Genomic DNA, 17,335 nt, shown 5'->3' on the forward strand with positions numbered 1-17,335 from the left:
AAAAGCAGCTATCAAGCACATTATTTATATTGTGCACAACGACTTCCCTATTGATTACGAGGGAATATTAGGAATCGATTTCCTACAAGTAACGGAGGCCACCTGCGACTATAAAGAAAGACAGCTAACAATAATGGGTACACACCTGAAATTGTATCCCCATACGGTCCTCCGATTAAAACTGCGCTGCGCGACTATAGTCCTTGCGACGGTGGATAAAAATAAAACCGGGTTTATATATTCCAAGGAAATACGCCCAGAAATATTCATAGGCAACTGTTTGGTAAAGCCTATAAACAACAATTGCAAAATCAGCATATTAAATACTACAGAAAAAGAAATCGAAATGGGCATGCCGCATGTAACACTAGAAGCCATAGATAACGCCGTGGAAATATACGCGACGCGGACAAGTCATCGCAACGCGATACCTGAATCACGCGCCGACCGCGTAAAAGAACTATTACGTGTACATTTAAATAGCGAAGAGCGAAAAGCAATCGAACGAATTTGCGCTGACTATAACGATATATTCCAGTTAGAAGGCGATTCATTAACTCATACGGACGCCGTGCGACACGAGATAAACGTGCAATCCGACACCGCGCCCGTAAACATAAAACCATACCGCCTGCTGGCGAAGCACAATTACGAAGTCAATTCACAGATAAATGAAATGCTGCAACATCAAATAATTCGTCCGAGCCGCAGTTAGTGGAACGCCCCACTCCTAGTGGTGCCCAAAAAACCTGACGCATCCGGAAAATCAAAACTTCGAGTAGTCATCGACTTCAGGAAGTTGAATGATTTAACTATTAGCGACTAATTTCCACTGCCCAATATCACAGATATACTGGACCTAGGAAATGCAAAATATTTTACAACATTAGATCTCGCCTCGGGATACCATCAAATCAAGACGGCGAAACGCGACAAAAGAAAGACCGCATTCTCAACCCCGTATGGACACTTTTAATTTAATCAGATGCCATTCGGACTTAAAAACGCGCCAGCGACGTTCCAAAGACTCATGAACACGGTATTGACGGAACAGTAACAGGCATAATAACGACCACGACCTGGGATATTCCGTACCAGGCTTTGTTTAAACTAATAATAAATTATTTTCAGCAATTTCCAGCAGAAATGCTGGAACCAATTAACTCAGATCTGGCCCAAGTGGCTTTATTTTCAAAATTATCTATTAACAAAATAGACACATCGCGAAATAATGATAACGAACAAGTAAACATAGAACAGATAGAACCTAACGAAAGTAGTAATAATAGCAACACAGAATCAAATGACACAATCAATTTAAAGGAAACGAATGAAATCTCTATAGGAGATAAGAGGGTCAATAAAAAACAAAGATCACGAATAGCCCATTACGAGGGACTTAGCAGCCCTGCCGATAATGCGATAACAGAAAACAGCGGGAGTTTTTTAAGAAACAGCGGGGGCTCGGCAAATAATAACAAGGGCTTTTTAAAGAATAGCGAGGGCGTTATAATAAATAATGAAAACTTTAACAGTAACAAGGAAATAGGAATAACAAAACCTATCCTAACTTCGACCCGGAGAGTAAGTTTAAGAAATAAAACAGACCCAAGCGAAGTGCGAGCAAGTGAAGTAGAAACCGCGAACCCGAGCGATGTATGTACACGAAGTAGGCCGAATAAAAATGTAAAAACACACGATCCCGCCACGTCGCTGGAAGAAAAATCAACGATCGAAACTAACCAGCAAATTTCACCAGCAGAAAGAGAGATGGCAGAAGATAATAGCCAGCAGGAACTCCCAGATAACCTGGAGGAGTTGCAACAAATCTTGGAAGAAACAAAGAAAGAGAAGGAGCAGGCGATAAAGGAACAATTAAAAGAGGCAATAAAACAAATAAGACGCGAAACCATGGAGATAAAAGCCTCAATTGAACGAAAAAGGTCGAACGAGACATGGGAGGAGTTACCGACAGTAGAAGAAGAAAAGGAGGAACAAAAGTCACCATCACCGCCGTGGATTTATACCAACCAATCGCCAAAGAGAGACACATATACAATTGACATCAACCAACCGTCAACAAGCGGCACATACAGAGCATCAAGGAAATTACAACTCACGAGATACTCTACAAAACGAAGATACTCTAAGAGGAGGGAAAGACCTTACGTAGATCTATCGGTCATCCCAAGACCAAGAAATCGTAACGGTCAATATAGAGCATGGACGGCGGCCGAATCAAACGAATACAACAGAACAAAAATAAAAAAAGAATTCTACACGACCAGTTATTCGTCGACGAAGAAGATATCAGCGAAGTCGCTCAACGATATAAACAAGTAGCGACAATAATAAAAACAGAAACAACTAAAAAACAAACAGATCCAGGAAAAGCAACCATAAAGTGTATTCGAAAACTTCTTCTTGTGGACATAAGCACAGCCAAAGTCATATTACGCGACATACAAACCGATAAATGGAAACAACGGCTGAAACAAAAAACACCACCAATGGTCACAACAAGTTTAAATGTTTCCCCTAAATCGCGGGAAGAACTGAAGAACATAACTCCACCGATTCAAACAAATAATAACAAACAAATAAAGGTAAACATTCAACAAACGATCCCTGTTAATATACAGCTAAACAAACTCATGGATCAACTACAAAAGAACCTAGAAGACAACAGACAGACTAATGAAACACAAACAGAATCAGAAGACTCCGTCAGGATAATTACACCTGCCATAAAACTAAGACAACCATCAGCTGAAACACAAAGCACAGCAGATGCAGCAAACGAGTAACGTCTCAAGAAAAACAAAATCCCAGCTCATACCCGCGGCATCGGAGAAACAAGCAGGAGCAAGGTGCACCCGACCCCGGATGCAGGAATGGCGGACGAGGTTCACCACGAGAAGAAGACGTGAAATAAAGAAGATATAATTTTATTTTATTGTTTGCGTTTGTAAAAGAATAGCAAGTTTTGTTAAATTTTTGTTACGACGACAATGGTGCAGGAATGTAGTAATGTAAATCCTGATTATGTTTTTTTGTTATAGTTTTGTTTCAGTGGAAATCCACAATATGAAGTTCAGTTAATAACTTTTCATTATAACAGTTTATTAAGCATATAATAATCCAAGTTCAGTTATAGTTTTTTGATAAGTATAGCGGAATAAGTACACATTAGTTTTCTTTAAATGATGGATTCAGACATATATATAGTAAGATAAGTTTTCTTTAAAAACAAGACAAATACCCACGTCAAAAAAAAAATAAAGGATGGACTAAATAAGATTATAGAGTGGATAAAAATTACGAAAACTTAACCTAACCTAACCCAACCATCCTGACTGACCAGTCGATGCGTAATCGGGGTACCCGATAGTACCATAGCATAAGTACCATAGCAAACCTAGACTAAAAAGACCAAATATGGTAAGATGGTACAAAAATGCAAGATGGTACAAAGAAGCAAATGGTTAAAATCAATTTAGCAAAATCAATAGCGCAAGGTGTAAAGCATTTAGTTTAATTAACCTATTAACGCCCAAAAGTCCTAAAATATTAGCTTTACTTTGCAACTGTATTTTATGTAGAGAAACATATTATATAAGGTTGGAATAGCATTTCCTTATAATTTCGGGGTCGTTCTACAAGATTCCGGCATCAGAATTCGTTTAGATTCACAATAAAATCCAATATGGCGGAATTTTTGAAAAAAGTGATAAGTCGACAATTTTATTTTTTATAAACTTGATTTCGTATCAAAAATGTTATTTTGATACAGATACAAGTGTCACATCTTGTCTCAAAAATGTTGAACTTTCAAGGTATGCATTGGTGAAAATGTGAATTCAAGATGGCTGCCTCAAAATAGCGGTTTGAGCGAAAAAAACTTAAAAAATAATGTATTTTTAGAATAACTTCGCAAAATCCTAGTATTTAGCATCAATTTAGTATTCAAGGTACTGATTTTAGGATATTTGTTGACAACTAATTCATATTAGAGAATTTCAAAATGGCGGATCCAAAATGGCGACTAAAAGGCACGAATAATCGTTCAAATTTCCAGATTTTCATGAATTTTCTTCTATTATTTTCATATTCATAAATTATTTTCGAGACGTACACATACAGGTACGCACATATACAGAGTGGGTAATTATAAACTTACAAACTTTATAAAAAACAAAAAACATCGAGATAAGTACAACGGACGGAAAAAAATAGAAATCGATTACGTAAACTTTTGAGAAAAATTGCTAAATAAATGAGCGTTAAATGATCAATGGGCATGTGTTGTGGGCATCGCATGTATGCTACTCTGTACGGCGTGGGCCGGATTGGCAGGCAACAACAGTGGACCGGCGCACGCCGTTGTTGTCTGTCAATCCGGTCCAAGCTGTGTGGAGTAGCAGGCCTGCGATGTCCGACCACTGCGCATTTATTCGTAAATTTATAATTACCCACCCTGTATATGTGCGTGTGTACGTCTCGAAAATAATTTATGAATATGAAAATAATAGAAGAAAATTCATGAAAATCTGGAAATTTGAACGATTATTCGTGCCTTTTAGTCGCCATTTTGGATCCGCCATTTTGAAATTCTCTAATATGAATTAGTTGTCAACAAATATCCTAAAATCAGTACCTTGAATACTAAATTGATGCTAAATACTAGGATTTTGCGAAGTTATTCTAAAAATACATTATTTTTTAAGTTTTTTTCGCTCAAACCGCTATTTTGAGGCAGCCATCTTGAATTCACATTTTCACCAATGCATACCTTGAAAGTTCAACATTTTTGAGACAAGATGTGACACTTGTATCTGTATCAAAGTAACGTTTTTGATACGAAATCAAGTTTATAAAAAATAAAGTTGTCGATTTATTAAGACTTCTTTCCAAAAATTCCACCATATTGAATTTTATTGTGAATCTAAACGAATTCTGATGCCGGAATCTTGTAGAACGACCCCGAAAATATAAGGAAATGCTATTCCAACCCTATATAATGTTTCTCTACATAAAATACAGTTGCAAAGTAAGGCTAATATTTTAGGACTTTCGGGCGTGGGTTAATAACAGTTTATTACAGTACTAAATTTCGTTTATTGTTAATTTGAAAAACAACCACGTATGGTGAAATGGTAAAATCGGATTAGTCACAATGTTCCAAAGATAACGATGCTAAACTTTTTTAAAACTAACCATAGAATCACCACCTTACCAAGCATTTTAAAAATCAACTTTTGCATGATAAAAATACTCGGGATAACACACCGCCTTCTGATAACAAAAATCCCGTAACGAAATTATTTTAGTTATTACCAAAGTATCGATAAGAGCGAATGTTGTACTCACGTACATATATATTAGGAGTACAAATAAGTTTCCGCCGTTTTCTATCAAAAATTAGGAATTTATTGTGAAAGAACGGTACATTACGTTTTATTCAAAGTATTGTCCATCACTAGCCACTACTTTTTCCCATCTTTCTGGCAGCATTCGGATACCACGTCGGAAGAACTCTTCATCTGTTGAGGCTATCCACGAATCGACCCAATTTTTAGTATCTTCATATGATGTAAAGCGCTGCTTAGACAGGCCATGTGCCATCGACCGGAACAAGTGATAATCGGAAGGAGCAATGTCTGGTGAATACGACGGGTGGAATAGGACTTCCCAATTAAGTGTTTCCAAATAGGTTTTGACCGGTTTTGCGACATGTGGCCGAGCGTTGTCATGTAAGAGAATAATTTTGTCGTGTCTGGAGTAGTAATGGGCGTCTGGAGTAGTAATGGGCGCGTTTTTTCTTAAGTGCTCGGCTCAATCTCATTAATTATGTTCGGTAGAGAGCTCCAGTAATGGTTTCGTTCGGTTTGAGCAACTCATAATACACGACACCAAGCTGATCCCACCAAATACACAGCATGAGTTTTTCCATGAATATTCGGTTTGGTTGTCGATGTTAAAACATGGCCAGGTGGTCCCCATGATTTTCTCTCCTTTAGGTTATCGTAGTGGATCCATTTTTCTTTACCAGTGACTATACGATGCAAAAAACCCTTTCTTTTATGCCTGGCAAGCAGCATTTCACACGTGCAAAATCGGCGTCTAACGTCTCTCGGCTTCAGTTCATATGGAACCCAATTTTCTTGTTTTTGAATAATTCCCAACGATTTTAAACGATGTGAAATTGCTTGTTGAGTCACTTCTAATGTAAGTGCAAGTTCTTCTTGCGTTTGGCACGAATCTTCCAACAATGCTTCCAATTCCGTGTCTTCGTACACTTTCGGCCTTCCACTACGTTCTTTGTCTTCCACGTAAAACTCACCGTTTATAAACTTTTGAAACCACTCACGGCAACTTCTCTCACTTAAAGCAATCTCACCGTATGCTTCTACAAGCAATCGATGCGCCTCAGCTGCAGATTTCTTCAAATTAAAGAAGTAAATCAAAAATTCCCGCAAATGACGCTTATTCGGCACGAAACTTGACATTTTCGCACGAAAAAAATTATGTGATGCTAATACGGAGTCACTAATACTTCAAGGTTATGTTGTTACCAGATGTTCAAACTTACGATATTATGTTTTACATCTGATAATTTCATAACCTTCTGGTAGGGCCATCTGTTGTCAAACGGCGGAAACTTATTTGTACTCCTAATATATATAGCGCGCAAGAAAATTATATTTTTTGAAAATTATATCAGGTGTAGTAAAAAGAAATCCATTATTTTTGCATGAAATTGAAGGCTTTAATTATCATAGTTAGAATGATCCGATTTAGGTCAAATATGCGCGTTTTGTTCGATAACTTGTTGCCATTTTGAAGATAATTTCATTATGCCTCTCTCATAGAAGCCCTCGTCCCTATTGGCAAAAAATTGAGACAGTCGATTTTCACAAGCCTCTCTTGAAGCGAATTTTTCACCAGCAAAATTGTTCGCCATGGACAGGAACAGATGGTAATCACTTGGTGCCAGGTCCGAGCTATAAGGTGGATGCATAAGAACCTTTCAACCAAGCTCCCGGAGCTTCTGGCGAGTCACTATCGATGTGTGTGGCCTGGCGTTGTCCTGATGGAACACAATTCCTTTCCTATTGGCCAAAGCTGGCCGCTTCTGGGCGATTGCTTCCTTCAGACGGTCCAATTGTTGACAGTACAGTTCCGAGTTAAGAGTTTTGCCGTAGGGGAGCAGCTCATAGTAGATAATTCCCTGCCAATCCCACCAAACACACAGCAAAACCTTCCTGGCCGTCAACCCTGGCTTGGCCACCGTTTCCGCCGGCTCACCGCGATTCGACCACGACCGTTTTCGCTTGACGTTGTCGTAAGTGATCCACTTTTCATCACCAGTGACCAACCGCTTCAGAAATGGGTCGATTTTGTTGCGATTCAGCAGCGATTCACAGATGGAAATTCGGTCCATGAGGTTTTTTTTCGTTAACTCGTGTGGCATACATCGGCCCATACATCGAGCTTCTTTTTGCATCCAGCCTTATTCAAATGGTTCCAAACGGTTTTTGTGCAATCTTTAGCTCTTGGACAATCGAAACAGTGCTTACATGACGGTCGGACTCGACAATGTCCATGATTTTATCGATATTTTCGACAATTGGCCTTCCAGTGCGTGGTGCATCTTTGACATCGAAATTACCGGAACGGAATCGACGAAACCAAAATTGCGCGTGATTGGCTGTTACAGTATCAGGACTATTCACATTTTCAGCCGCCTGGCTTGCGTTTTCGCCTTTATCGAAGAAAAATTGTAAAATATAGCGTATTTTCTCTTTGCTAGTGTCCATCTTTGACGCGCGCTCAAACAAAACTGAGTCAACTAATCACAAAACTGTCACAAAAGTTTTTTTAGTACGAAATCTCATCTTTCTAACGCCATCTAGTGGAACCCGATCGGACTTATACAACGCGAGATACAGATAACTAGAGCCATCTATTGGAAAAATAATGGATTTCTTTTTACTACACCTGATACTTGATACGACCCTGAAAGTTAGCACAGCGAGGGCCCTGTAAGTGTACGGGCCTGCGAGACCCGGCGTATGCATGTGCACAATATGTCCTGGTCTACAATATGTGTTGTAAGCTGTAAGCCGTAAGAACTGACCAATTATAGCCGATTATTTTTGTAATAATCGACTGTGATTCGTCAATTCTTACGGCTTACAACTTACGACACATATTGTAGATCAGGCCTATGTGTCGGCTTTTTTTTTTTTATAACGGTGGGGAAATCCATAATGGATACCCCCGCCCCTTAGGGAGGGCGGGGGTTATGCCGGACTCCTATCGGCTAAAACCCCACCGGGGTATCTATTTTTCGGACCGTGGTGGGGAGAGTCAGGGGAACTACTCCCGTATTCCCTCCCCGACATCCCGGCCCCAAGGCTCATTAACAGAACCCCATGCCCAAGTACCGTGCCCCCTCCCACAAAGGGAGTTGGGGGCGCGGTCCCCCGGCCGGTTGCCCGGCCGGGTTGGCCTTCTGATTATATTTACTGGAGGGGGGATACCCACCCTCGCTCCAAGCCCCCCTTGCTCGTCAAGGGAGACGGGGAGTGAGGCTTAGCCCTAACCAGGCCTCCACTCCCCTTTCCCGGTCCCTACGCTCGGGGGAGGCAGGTTAGACACCCGTCGCCCCCTCGCGTTCGAAGGCAGGCCCGAGGCGGCCGAGGAGGCCCCCGAATCAGTGGCGACTCCTCGGCCGGCGCCACCTCGGGCCCGCTTTCCACCCCCGGGGAGCGCCGCCCCCGCTACGCCCTACGGCGGGCACCTGGGCGACGCTCCCATTCGGCGGCTTCTTTCTGCCACATAACGTCCTTGCAGAAAGAGGCCGCCGCCCCCCATGCCTCCTCGCTCCTGCATATGGCCTTAACCATGCGCGGGAGCGAGAGGGCCTCCACGTCGCAGCCCACCGCCCGGGCCAGAACACTGCGCTGCTGGTCCCATGCTGGGCATGAGACCAGCGTATGGTGCGCGGTTAGGTTAAGTTAGGTTAGGTCCTTCAAGACCTATGTGTCCGTTATAACGCGAACGGACCGGACAAAGAAGGTGGAAGAAAGGGGTGGCCTACGTGCCTCGTGCAGGCGCAAGCAGGCTCAGTCTCTGCAGGACCGACGACAAGAGCAGACTTACGTCGCGTGCTAAGGTCGATGTGCATACAAATACAGAGAAATGCAGAAAACCGCAATAAAATGCAGAAAAACATAGCAAAACAATGAGTAACACAAAAAGACGAAAAAAAAACGATGTGGATGTGGATATGAATGTGGATGCGAATACAGAGAAACGCAGAAAAGCCCAACAGAACGCAGAAAAACGATGAAGAACGTACATAAATACAGAAAAACTATGAGTAACGTAAGAAGACGAAAAGAGAACGATGTGGATGTGGTTGTGGATGATGTGGATGTGGATGCGAATATAGAGAAACGTAGAAAAGCGCAACAAAACGCAGAAAACGCTGGAGAACGCAGAAAAATACAGAAAAATAATGGATAACGTAAAAAAACAAAAAAGAAACGTTGGAAAACGCAGGAAAACACAGAAAAACATAGAATATTGCAGGAGAACGCTGAGAAATTTCTTTTTCTGCGTTTTTCTGCTTTTTTTCGTTCTTCTGCGACATCCACATCCGCACCCTCATTCTCATCCACATCTACATCCACATCATCCACATATGCGCGATGTATATGTGGATGTGGATGTAGATGTGGATATGAATGAGGGTACGGATGTGGATGTAGACGTGGACGTCGCAGAAGCACTAATAAAAGCGCAGAAAAACATGGAAAAAAGAGTTTTTCAGCGTTTTTTTCAATATTCTACGTTTTTCTGCGTTTCTCAACATTTTTTCGTCTTTTTGCGTTTCTCATTGTTTTTCTGTATTTTTCTGCATTTTTCTGCGTTTTCCCGCGTTTTTTCAGCATCTTTTTTATCTTTTTGCGTTATTCAACGTTTATCTGTATTTTTACACGTTTTTCTGCAATTTTCTTCGTTTTCCTGCGTTTTTCATCGTTTTTTAGCGTTTTTTCGCTTTTTTGCGTTGTCCAGCGTTTTGTGTATTTTTCTGCGTTTTTCTGCGACATCCACATCCACATCCACATCTACACCCTTATCCGCATCCACATCCACATCCATGTCACCCACATCCATGTTAATGATGTTCTTTTCTCTGTTACGATGCTTCTCCAATCATTCGTCTCAAGGTGCGCTCATTTGTCAGATTTCTGTAATTAATAACTCGATAATTATTGTGAATCTTGCAAAACGGTATAGGACTTTTATGTTTGTTTCAACCCGATCTATCTTCATACTTCGGGTTCGCAGCTAATTACCGGACACTTTGTACGATCTTCATGATATTAATCATACATAATGTCAATTCTTATTTTTTTGCACATGTTAACATGTTAATTCATGTTACAAACGTGTAACAATGTGCGAGACCGTGCTTGTCAAGTACACTATTATGGTTGTAGCACGGACATAAACCGCCTGAAAGTGGATGTAGCACATCCGTGCTTGCCACTACATGCAGGTTTTACCGCCGAGACCTGGGTACTTATTATGGAACTCGTCGGAATCGATTTCGATCGGAATAATTCCGTTCCCCCTAGAAAAGATAATAGAAATCTAGGAAATAACGGAATAAATTCGATCGGAATCGATTCCGACGAGTTCCATAATAGATACCCTGAAAGTGGATGTAGCATCGTAGTCCCCCTCTCAAAATAAATACAGATGGCATCCTTCTCCAGTGCGGAATAGAGTCCCTACAGTAAAGCTAAGACTCCATGCATGCGGTGAGCTGCGGCAAATGCTGCGATGACCAATTAGGAGGGAGGCGCAAGTCCGGTTGCGGCAAGCTCCGGCATGCGTCTGTCTCCTGATTGGTCACCGCAGCCGTTTGCCGGAACTCACCGCATGCATGGAGTCTTAGCTTTAGTTTAAGGGTCTACAGAAGCCTACTAGAGACCTCTTGCGGAGAACCGCGAACTAGGCAAAATTATACTGCAAATTATGAACAAAATACGAAGAGAATCACCTTATATGTATGATATTTGTAATCAGGAGAAATGTCCACATGCTCGTACAGAGCGCTTTTTTGGAAAAAAGGTCTGAATAAAAATCGAATAAAAATTTTGAATGAAAGTGCATCCCGCGGTGCAGCACGAGGCTATATTTCCATTTATTACAAATTTTCAAGAACCTAAATGCAAAATCGGGCTCTGTACCGACCTAGATACTAATATAAGGAAGATGCCTATGTAAGTCTGATAAGCAAATATGATATCTGCGTGGCAAAATATGCTACACGGAAAGTGTAGCCTAGTTGCACTATGGTGCAGTCTGTATGACCTAACCTTCCTGCCTTGCGTTCGCGCGAGCAATGCATTAGCATTAGGGTATATATGAGCAGTGCATAAGTATTGCCGTGTGTATGTACATGAATACCTTCCAGCTTCCACTGTAAAACATAAAATATTTTGTCACGTTGACGATATATGTAACCACCAAATTGATATGGAATATTCCTTGAACTATTATCAAGGTCCCTACAGAGCCAGATTTTGCAATCCAACCGTCCATAATTTATGAAAAATAAATGAAGCGTCCGCCGTACCAAACACCGCTGCGAGTTATACGAAATATCATTTTACGAGATACAAAATTTCATCTTTTTGACGATACGATATTATTATCAAATTGTTGCAACATCTTCTTCGTACTATTTCCAAGATCAGCACAAAGCCGGATTTTGCAATCCGGTCGTCAAAAATTTATAATATATAAATAAAGCCATCCGTCGTACCAGGTGTTAGAGCGAATCAGTCGAGAAATGATTGTAGGAAATGCAAAATTTCACCTCGTGGACGATATATTTAACCGCCAAATAATTATAGCATCTTCTTTGAACTAACCTCGAGAAACCTACAGAGCCAGATATTGCAGCCAGGTCGTGAAAAATGTATCATAAATAAATAAAGATGTATGAAGCGTCGGAGCGGATCACGTACAATACCATTTTACAAGAAGATAGCCGCCTTATTAGCGATATATAACCGCCAAATTTATATAGAATATTCCTTGAACTATTATAGAAGTCCCTACAGAGCCAGATTTTGCAATCCAGCCGTCGAAAATTTATAATATTTTAATAAAGCGAGCGTCGTATGAAACATCGCAGCGAGTCCCGCGAAATACCGTGCTACAAGAAAAGATATTTTGCCTCGTTGCACTCATATATTACCACCAAATTGTTACAACATATATTTCTCGATCTATTTCCGAGGTCTCTACAAAGCCAGATTTCGCAATCAGGCCGTCTAACTTTTATCATAAATAAATAAAGGCACCAAGCGTCAAGGCGGATCACGCGAATACAATTTCACAAGAAAAGGTATACCGCCTCGTTGACGATATATGTAACCGCCAAATTGATATGGAATATTCCGTGAACTATTATCGAGGTCCCTACAGGGCCAGATTTTGCAATCTGGCCGTCCAAAATTTATAATATATATAAATAAAGCATCAGCCGTACCAGGAGTTGCAGCGAGTCAGGTGGAATACCATTTTACAAGAAGCAATATTTTGCCTTATTGACGTATATATGACCATGAACTTGTTTTAGCATCTTCCTACAACTATTCCCGAGATCTGTACAGAGTTAGATTTTACAAACAGGCCGTCAACAATTTATTATACATAATTAAAGCGTTAGCTGTACCAAATATCGCAGCGAATCAGGCGGAATACAATTTTACAAGAACAAATATATTGCCTCGTTGACAATATATATAACCGCCAAATTATTATGGTATCTTCCTTGAACTATCCCTGAGAACCCTACAGAGCCAGATCTTGCAATCCGGCCGTCAAAAATTTATCATACATTAATAAAGCGTCCGCTGTACCAAGCGTCGCTGCGAATCACTCGAAATATCATTTTACGAGATGCAATATTTCGTCTCTTTGACGATACTCTCTTTGACGGTATTATTACCAAATTGTTGCAGCATCTTCTTCGTACTATTCCCGAGATACAAAGCCGGATTTTGCAATCCGGTCGTCAAAAATTTATAATATATAAATAAAGTGTCCGTCATACCAGGCGTTGGAGCGAATCAGTCGAAAAACTATTGTAGGAGATGCAAAATTTTACCTCATTGACGATATGTTTCACCGCCAAATTGTTATAGCATCTTCTTTGAACTATCCCCGAGAAACCTACAGAACCAGATTTTGCAGTCAGGCCGTGAAAAATGTATCATGAATAAATAAAGATATGAAGATATGAAGCGTCGGAGCGGATCACGTATAATAGCATTGTACAAAATGAGATATATTCCTTCACTGATGTAATATGTTATCATCATATTGTTATAGCATATCTCTAAAACTATTTCCAAGATCCTCACAAGGCCAGATTTTGCAATCAGACCGTCTAACTTTTATTATAAATAAATAAAGATGCATCAAGCGTTAAGGCGGATTACGCAAATACAATTTCACAAGAAGAGATATTCCGCCTTCTTGGCGTAATATATATGTAACCGCCGAATTGATATGGAATATTCCTTGAACTATTATTCAGGTCCCTACAGAGCCATATTTTGCATTCCGGCCGTCAAAAATTTATCATATATTAATAAAGCGTGTGTCATACGAAACATCGCAGCGAATCCCGCGAAATACCATGTTACAAGAAAAAATATTTTACCTCTTTGCTATCATATAACAGCATCAAATTGTTATAACATATTCCTCGATCTATCCCCGAGGTCTTTACAAAGCTAGATTTCGCAATCAGGCCGTCTAACATTTATCGTATATAAAAGACTGTACCAGGCATTGCAGCATGTCACGTACAATATAATTTTGGAACATGAGAAATATTGCCTCGTTAACGTAATATATCACCATCAAATTGTTCTGCCGTATTCCTTGTATTATATCTAACGTCGTTATAAAGCAGGATTTTGATTATTAACACATATATATTTATATATATATATATATTATAAGCGACTGTACGGGACAACAACAGGTAACTGTTAACTGTTAACTCCTGCAAGTAACTGTAGGAACCATTAAAGTTGTTGTAATATTAGAAGTGTATTAATGAATTTATTTTTATTTCTTATATTTCAGGATCGATTTTGTAAATATATATACAGGGTGCTAAATTTCAAACGTAACAGGTAAAAAATCTCAAAAACTATGAAAGATATTAAAAAAAGCTAAAACACGTGTTCCATAATTTCGAAGGGGAAAGAGAATGGCATTATCAGTTTTTTATTTGGAAGGCATTTTCAAAGTTGGTTGAAGGTCAACTTAATTCTTTTAAGTTGGAAGCCCAATTTTTTATTATATTTTCTTTTTCTACCAATTAATTTGAACAACTTTTGTCTGAAACATTTTTTTATTTGCTTAATATTTTTTAGAAATATTTAAGGGAAACTTGGTAACTTTTTCAACAATTAACTTACGATATCTCGCTAACTATTCGTCGACAGAAAAAACAGTATTAGACTTTTTTACTTTATTTACTATCAAGAATATACTACTATAATAATGTCCTAACTTTCGTTAATGTAATAATTCTGAAATTTCCAAAGGTCTATAAGTTAACAAAAGTTAGGGCACTCTTATAATAATATATTTTTGATAGTAAATAAAGTAAAAAAGTCTAGTAATATTTTTTTTTTCGACGAATAGCGAGATATCGTAAAATGTTGGAAAAGTTACCAAGTTTTCCTTAAATATTAAATATTTCAAAAAATATTAGGCAAATAAAAAAATGTTTCAGACAAAAGTTGTTAAAATTAATTGGTAGAAAAAGAAAATATAATAAAAAATTTAGTTTTCTATTTAAAAAAATTAAGTTAACCTTCAACTGACTTTAAAAATGCCCTCTAAATAAAAAACTGATAATGCCATTCTGTTTCCCCTTCGAAATCATGGAACACGTGTTTTAGCTTTTTTTAATATCTTTCATAGTTTTTGAGATTTTTTACCTGTTACGTTTGAAATTTAGCACCCTGTATATATATTTACAAAATCGATCCTGAAATATAAGAAATAAAAATAAATTCATTAATACACTTCTAATATTACAACAACTTTAATGGTTCCTACAGTTACTTGCAGGAGTTAACAGTTAACAGTTACCTGTTGTTGCCCCGTACAGTCGCTTATAAAATATATATATGTATATATATTGGGTGTGAATATGACTCCGCCTTTTTTTGTTAAAATAAAACACATTTGCTTGTTTAGAAAATTAAAGAAAAGTTTATTGAAAGTATGCTCCATCTGCAGCTACAACCTTCGCCCATCTTTCAAGTAATTTATGTATTCCTTGCCTAAAGAAGTCCTGGTCTTTTGAGCTGATCCAATTATCAAGCCAAATTTTGATACTTTCGTATGAAGTGAACCGTTCTCCCGTAAGATCTGACTGCATCGTCCGGAATAAGTAGTAATCTGAAGGAGCTATGTCTGGCGAATATGGCGGGTGGAGTAGCACTTCCCAGTTCTGTCCATCTAAATATCTTTTCACGACTTTTGCGGTATGCGGTTTGGCATTATCATGCTGAAGAATTAATTTGCTGTGCTTATTCACCCATTCTGGCCGTTTTTCTTCTATGGCTCGCTTCAAATGCATTAGTTGAGGTCGGTAAACTTCTCCTTTAATAGTTTGGCAACAATCCTCTGTCAATAATGCTTCCAATTCAGCATCTTCAAATTTTTTTGGTGGTTTCCCATGTTCTCTGTCCTCAGTTCCAAAATCATTATTTTGAAATTGTTGAAACCATTCCTTACAAATTGTATTAGATGGAGCATGATCACCGTAAATCTCCACAAGCAAACGATAAGTTTCCGCTGCACTTTTCTTTGCAATAAAATAGTGTAATAATACTTCCCGCAAATGATGTTTGTTTGGAACGAAAACCAACATTTTCAAGTAGGGTAAAACACTTGTTGCTTACACTTAAACCAAATTTCACGTAGTGCGTTTGAAAGTTGACATGAAGTACTATCGAATACAAGTGTTGCCAGTTATTAGTACACGTTAAAAATACTAGAAGCAACATCTGTTGGGAAAGGGCGGAGTCATATTCACACACCCAATATATGTGTGTGTTAATAATCAAAATCCTGCTTTATAGCGACGTTAGATATAATACAAAGAATACAGCCGAACAATTTGATGGTGATATATTACGTTAACGAGGCAATATTTCTCATGTTCCAAAATTATATTGTACGTAACATGTTGCAATGCCCGGTACAGTCTTTTATATACGATAAATGTTAGACGGCCTGATTGCGAAATCTAGCTTTGTAAAGACCTCGCGGATAGATCGAGGAATATGTTATAACAATTTGGTGCTGTTATATAACAGCAAAGAGGTAAAATATTTTTTCTTGTAACATGGTATTTCGCGGGATTCGCTGCGATGTTTCGTATGACACACGCTTTATTAATATATGATAAATTTTTGACGGCCGGAATGCAAAATATGGCTCTGTAGGGACCTGGATAATAGTTCAAGGAATATTCCGTATCAATTCGGCGGTTACATATATATTACGCCAAGAAAGCGGAATATCTCTTCTTGTGAAATTGTATTCGCGTAATCCGCCTTAACGCTTGATGCATCTTTATTTATTTATAATAAAAGTTAGACGGCCTGATTGCAAAATCTGGCCTTGTGAGGATCTTGGAAATAGTTTTAGAGATATGCTATAACAATATGATGATAACATATTACATCAGTGAAGGAATATATCTCATTTTGTACAATGCTATTATACGTAATCCGCTCCGACGCTTCATATCTTCATATCTTTATTTATTCATGATACATTTTTCACGGCCTGACTGCAAAATCTGGTTCTGTAGGTTTCTCGGGGATAGTTCAAAGAAGATGCTATAACAATTTGGCGGTGAAACATATCGTCAATGAGGTGAAATTTTGTATCTCCTACAATAATTTCTCGACTGTTCGCTCTAACGCCTGGTACGACGGATGGCTTTATTTATATATTATAAATTTTTGACGACCGGATTGCAAAATCCGGCTTTGTACTGATCTCGGAAATAGTACGAAGAAGATGCTGCAACAATTTGATAATAATACGTATCGTCAAAGAGACGAAATATTGCACCTCGTAAAATGATATTTCGTGTGACACGCAGCGGTGTTTGGTACGGCGGATGCTTCATTTATTTTTCACAAATTATGGACAGCTGGATTGCAAAATCTGGCTCTATAGGGACCTCGATAATAGT

General features: G+C 38.8%; 1 protein-coding gene across 1 annotated transcript; it reads left to right on the plus strand.

The window, feature by feature from the left end:
• Positions 1-985: 985 nt before the first annotated feature.
• Positions 986-9,534, plus strand: LOC105190309 (probable serine/threonine-protein kinase tsuA). The gene is made up of 4 exons (XM_011153012.2): positions 986-1,039; positions 1,132-2,169; positions 2,289-2,803; positions 9,318-9,534. Exons 1-4 carry the CDS (start codon positions 986-988, stop codon positions 9,532-9,534), a joined length of 1,824 nt encoding a protein of 607 aa, XP_011151314.2.
• Positions 9,535-17,335: the final 7,801 nt, after the last annotated feature.

The sequence above is a fragment of the Harpegnathos saltator genome, unplaced genomic scaffold (genome assembly GCF_003227715.2).
Source record: "Harpegnathos saltator strain DR-91 unplaced genomic scaffold, Hsal_v8.6 scaffold691, whole genome shotgun sequence".
NCBI classification, from domain to species: domain Eukaryota; kingdom Metazoa; phylum Arthropoda; class Insecta; order Hymenoptera; family Formicidae; genus Harpegnathos; species Harpegnathos saltator.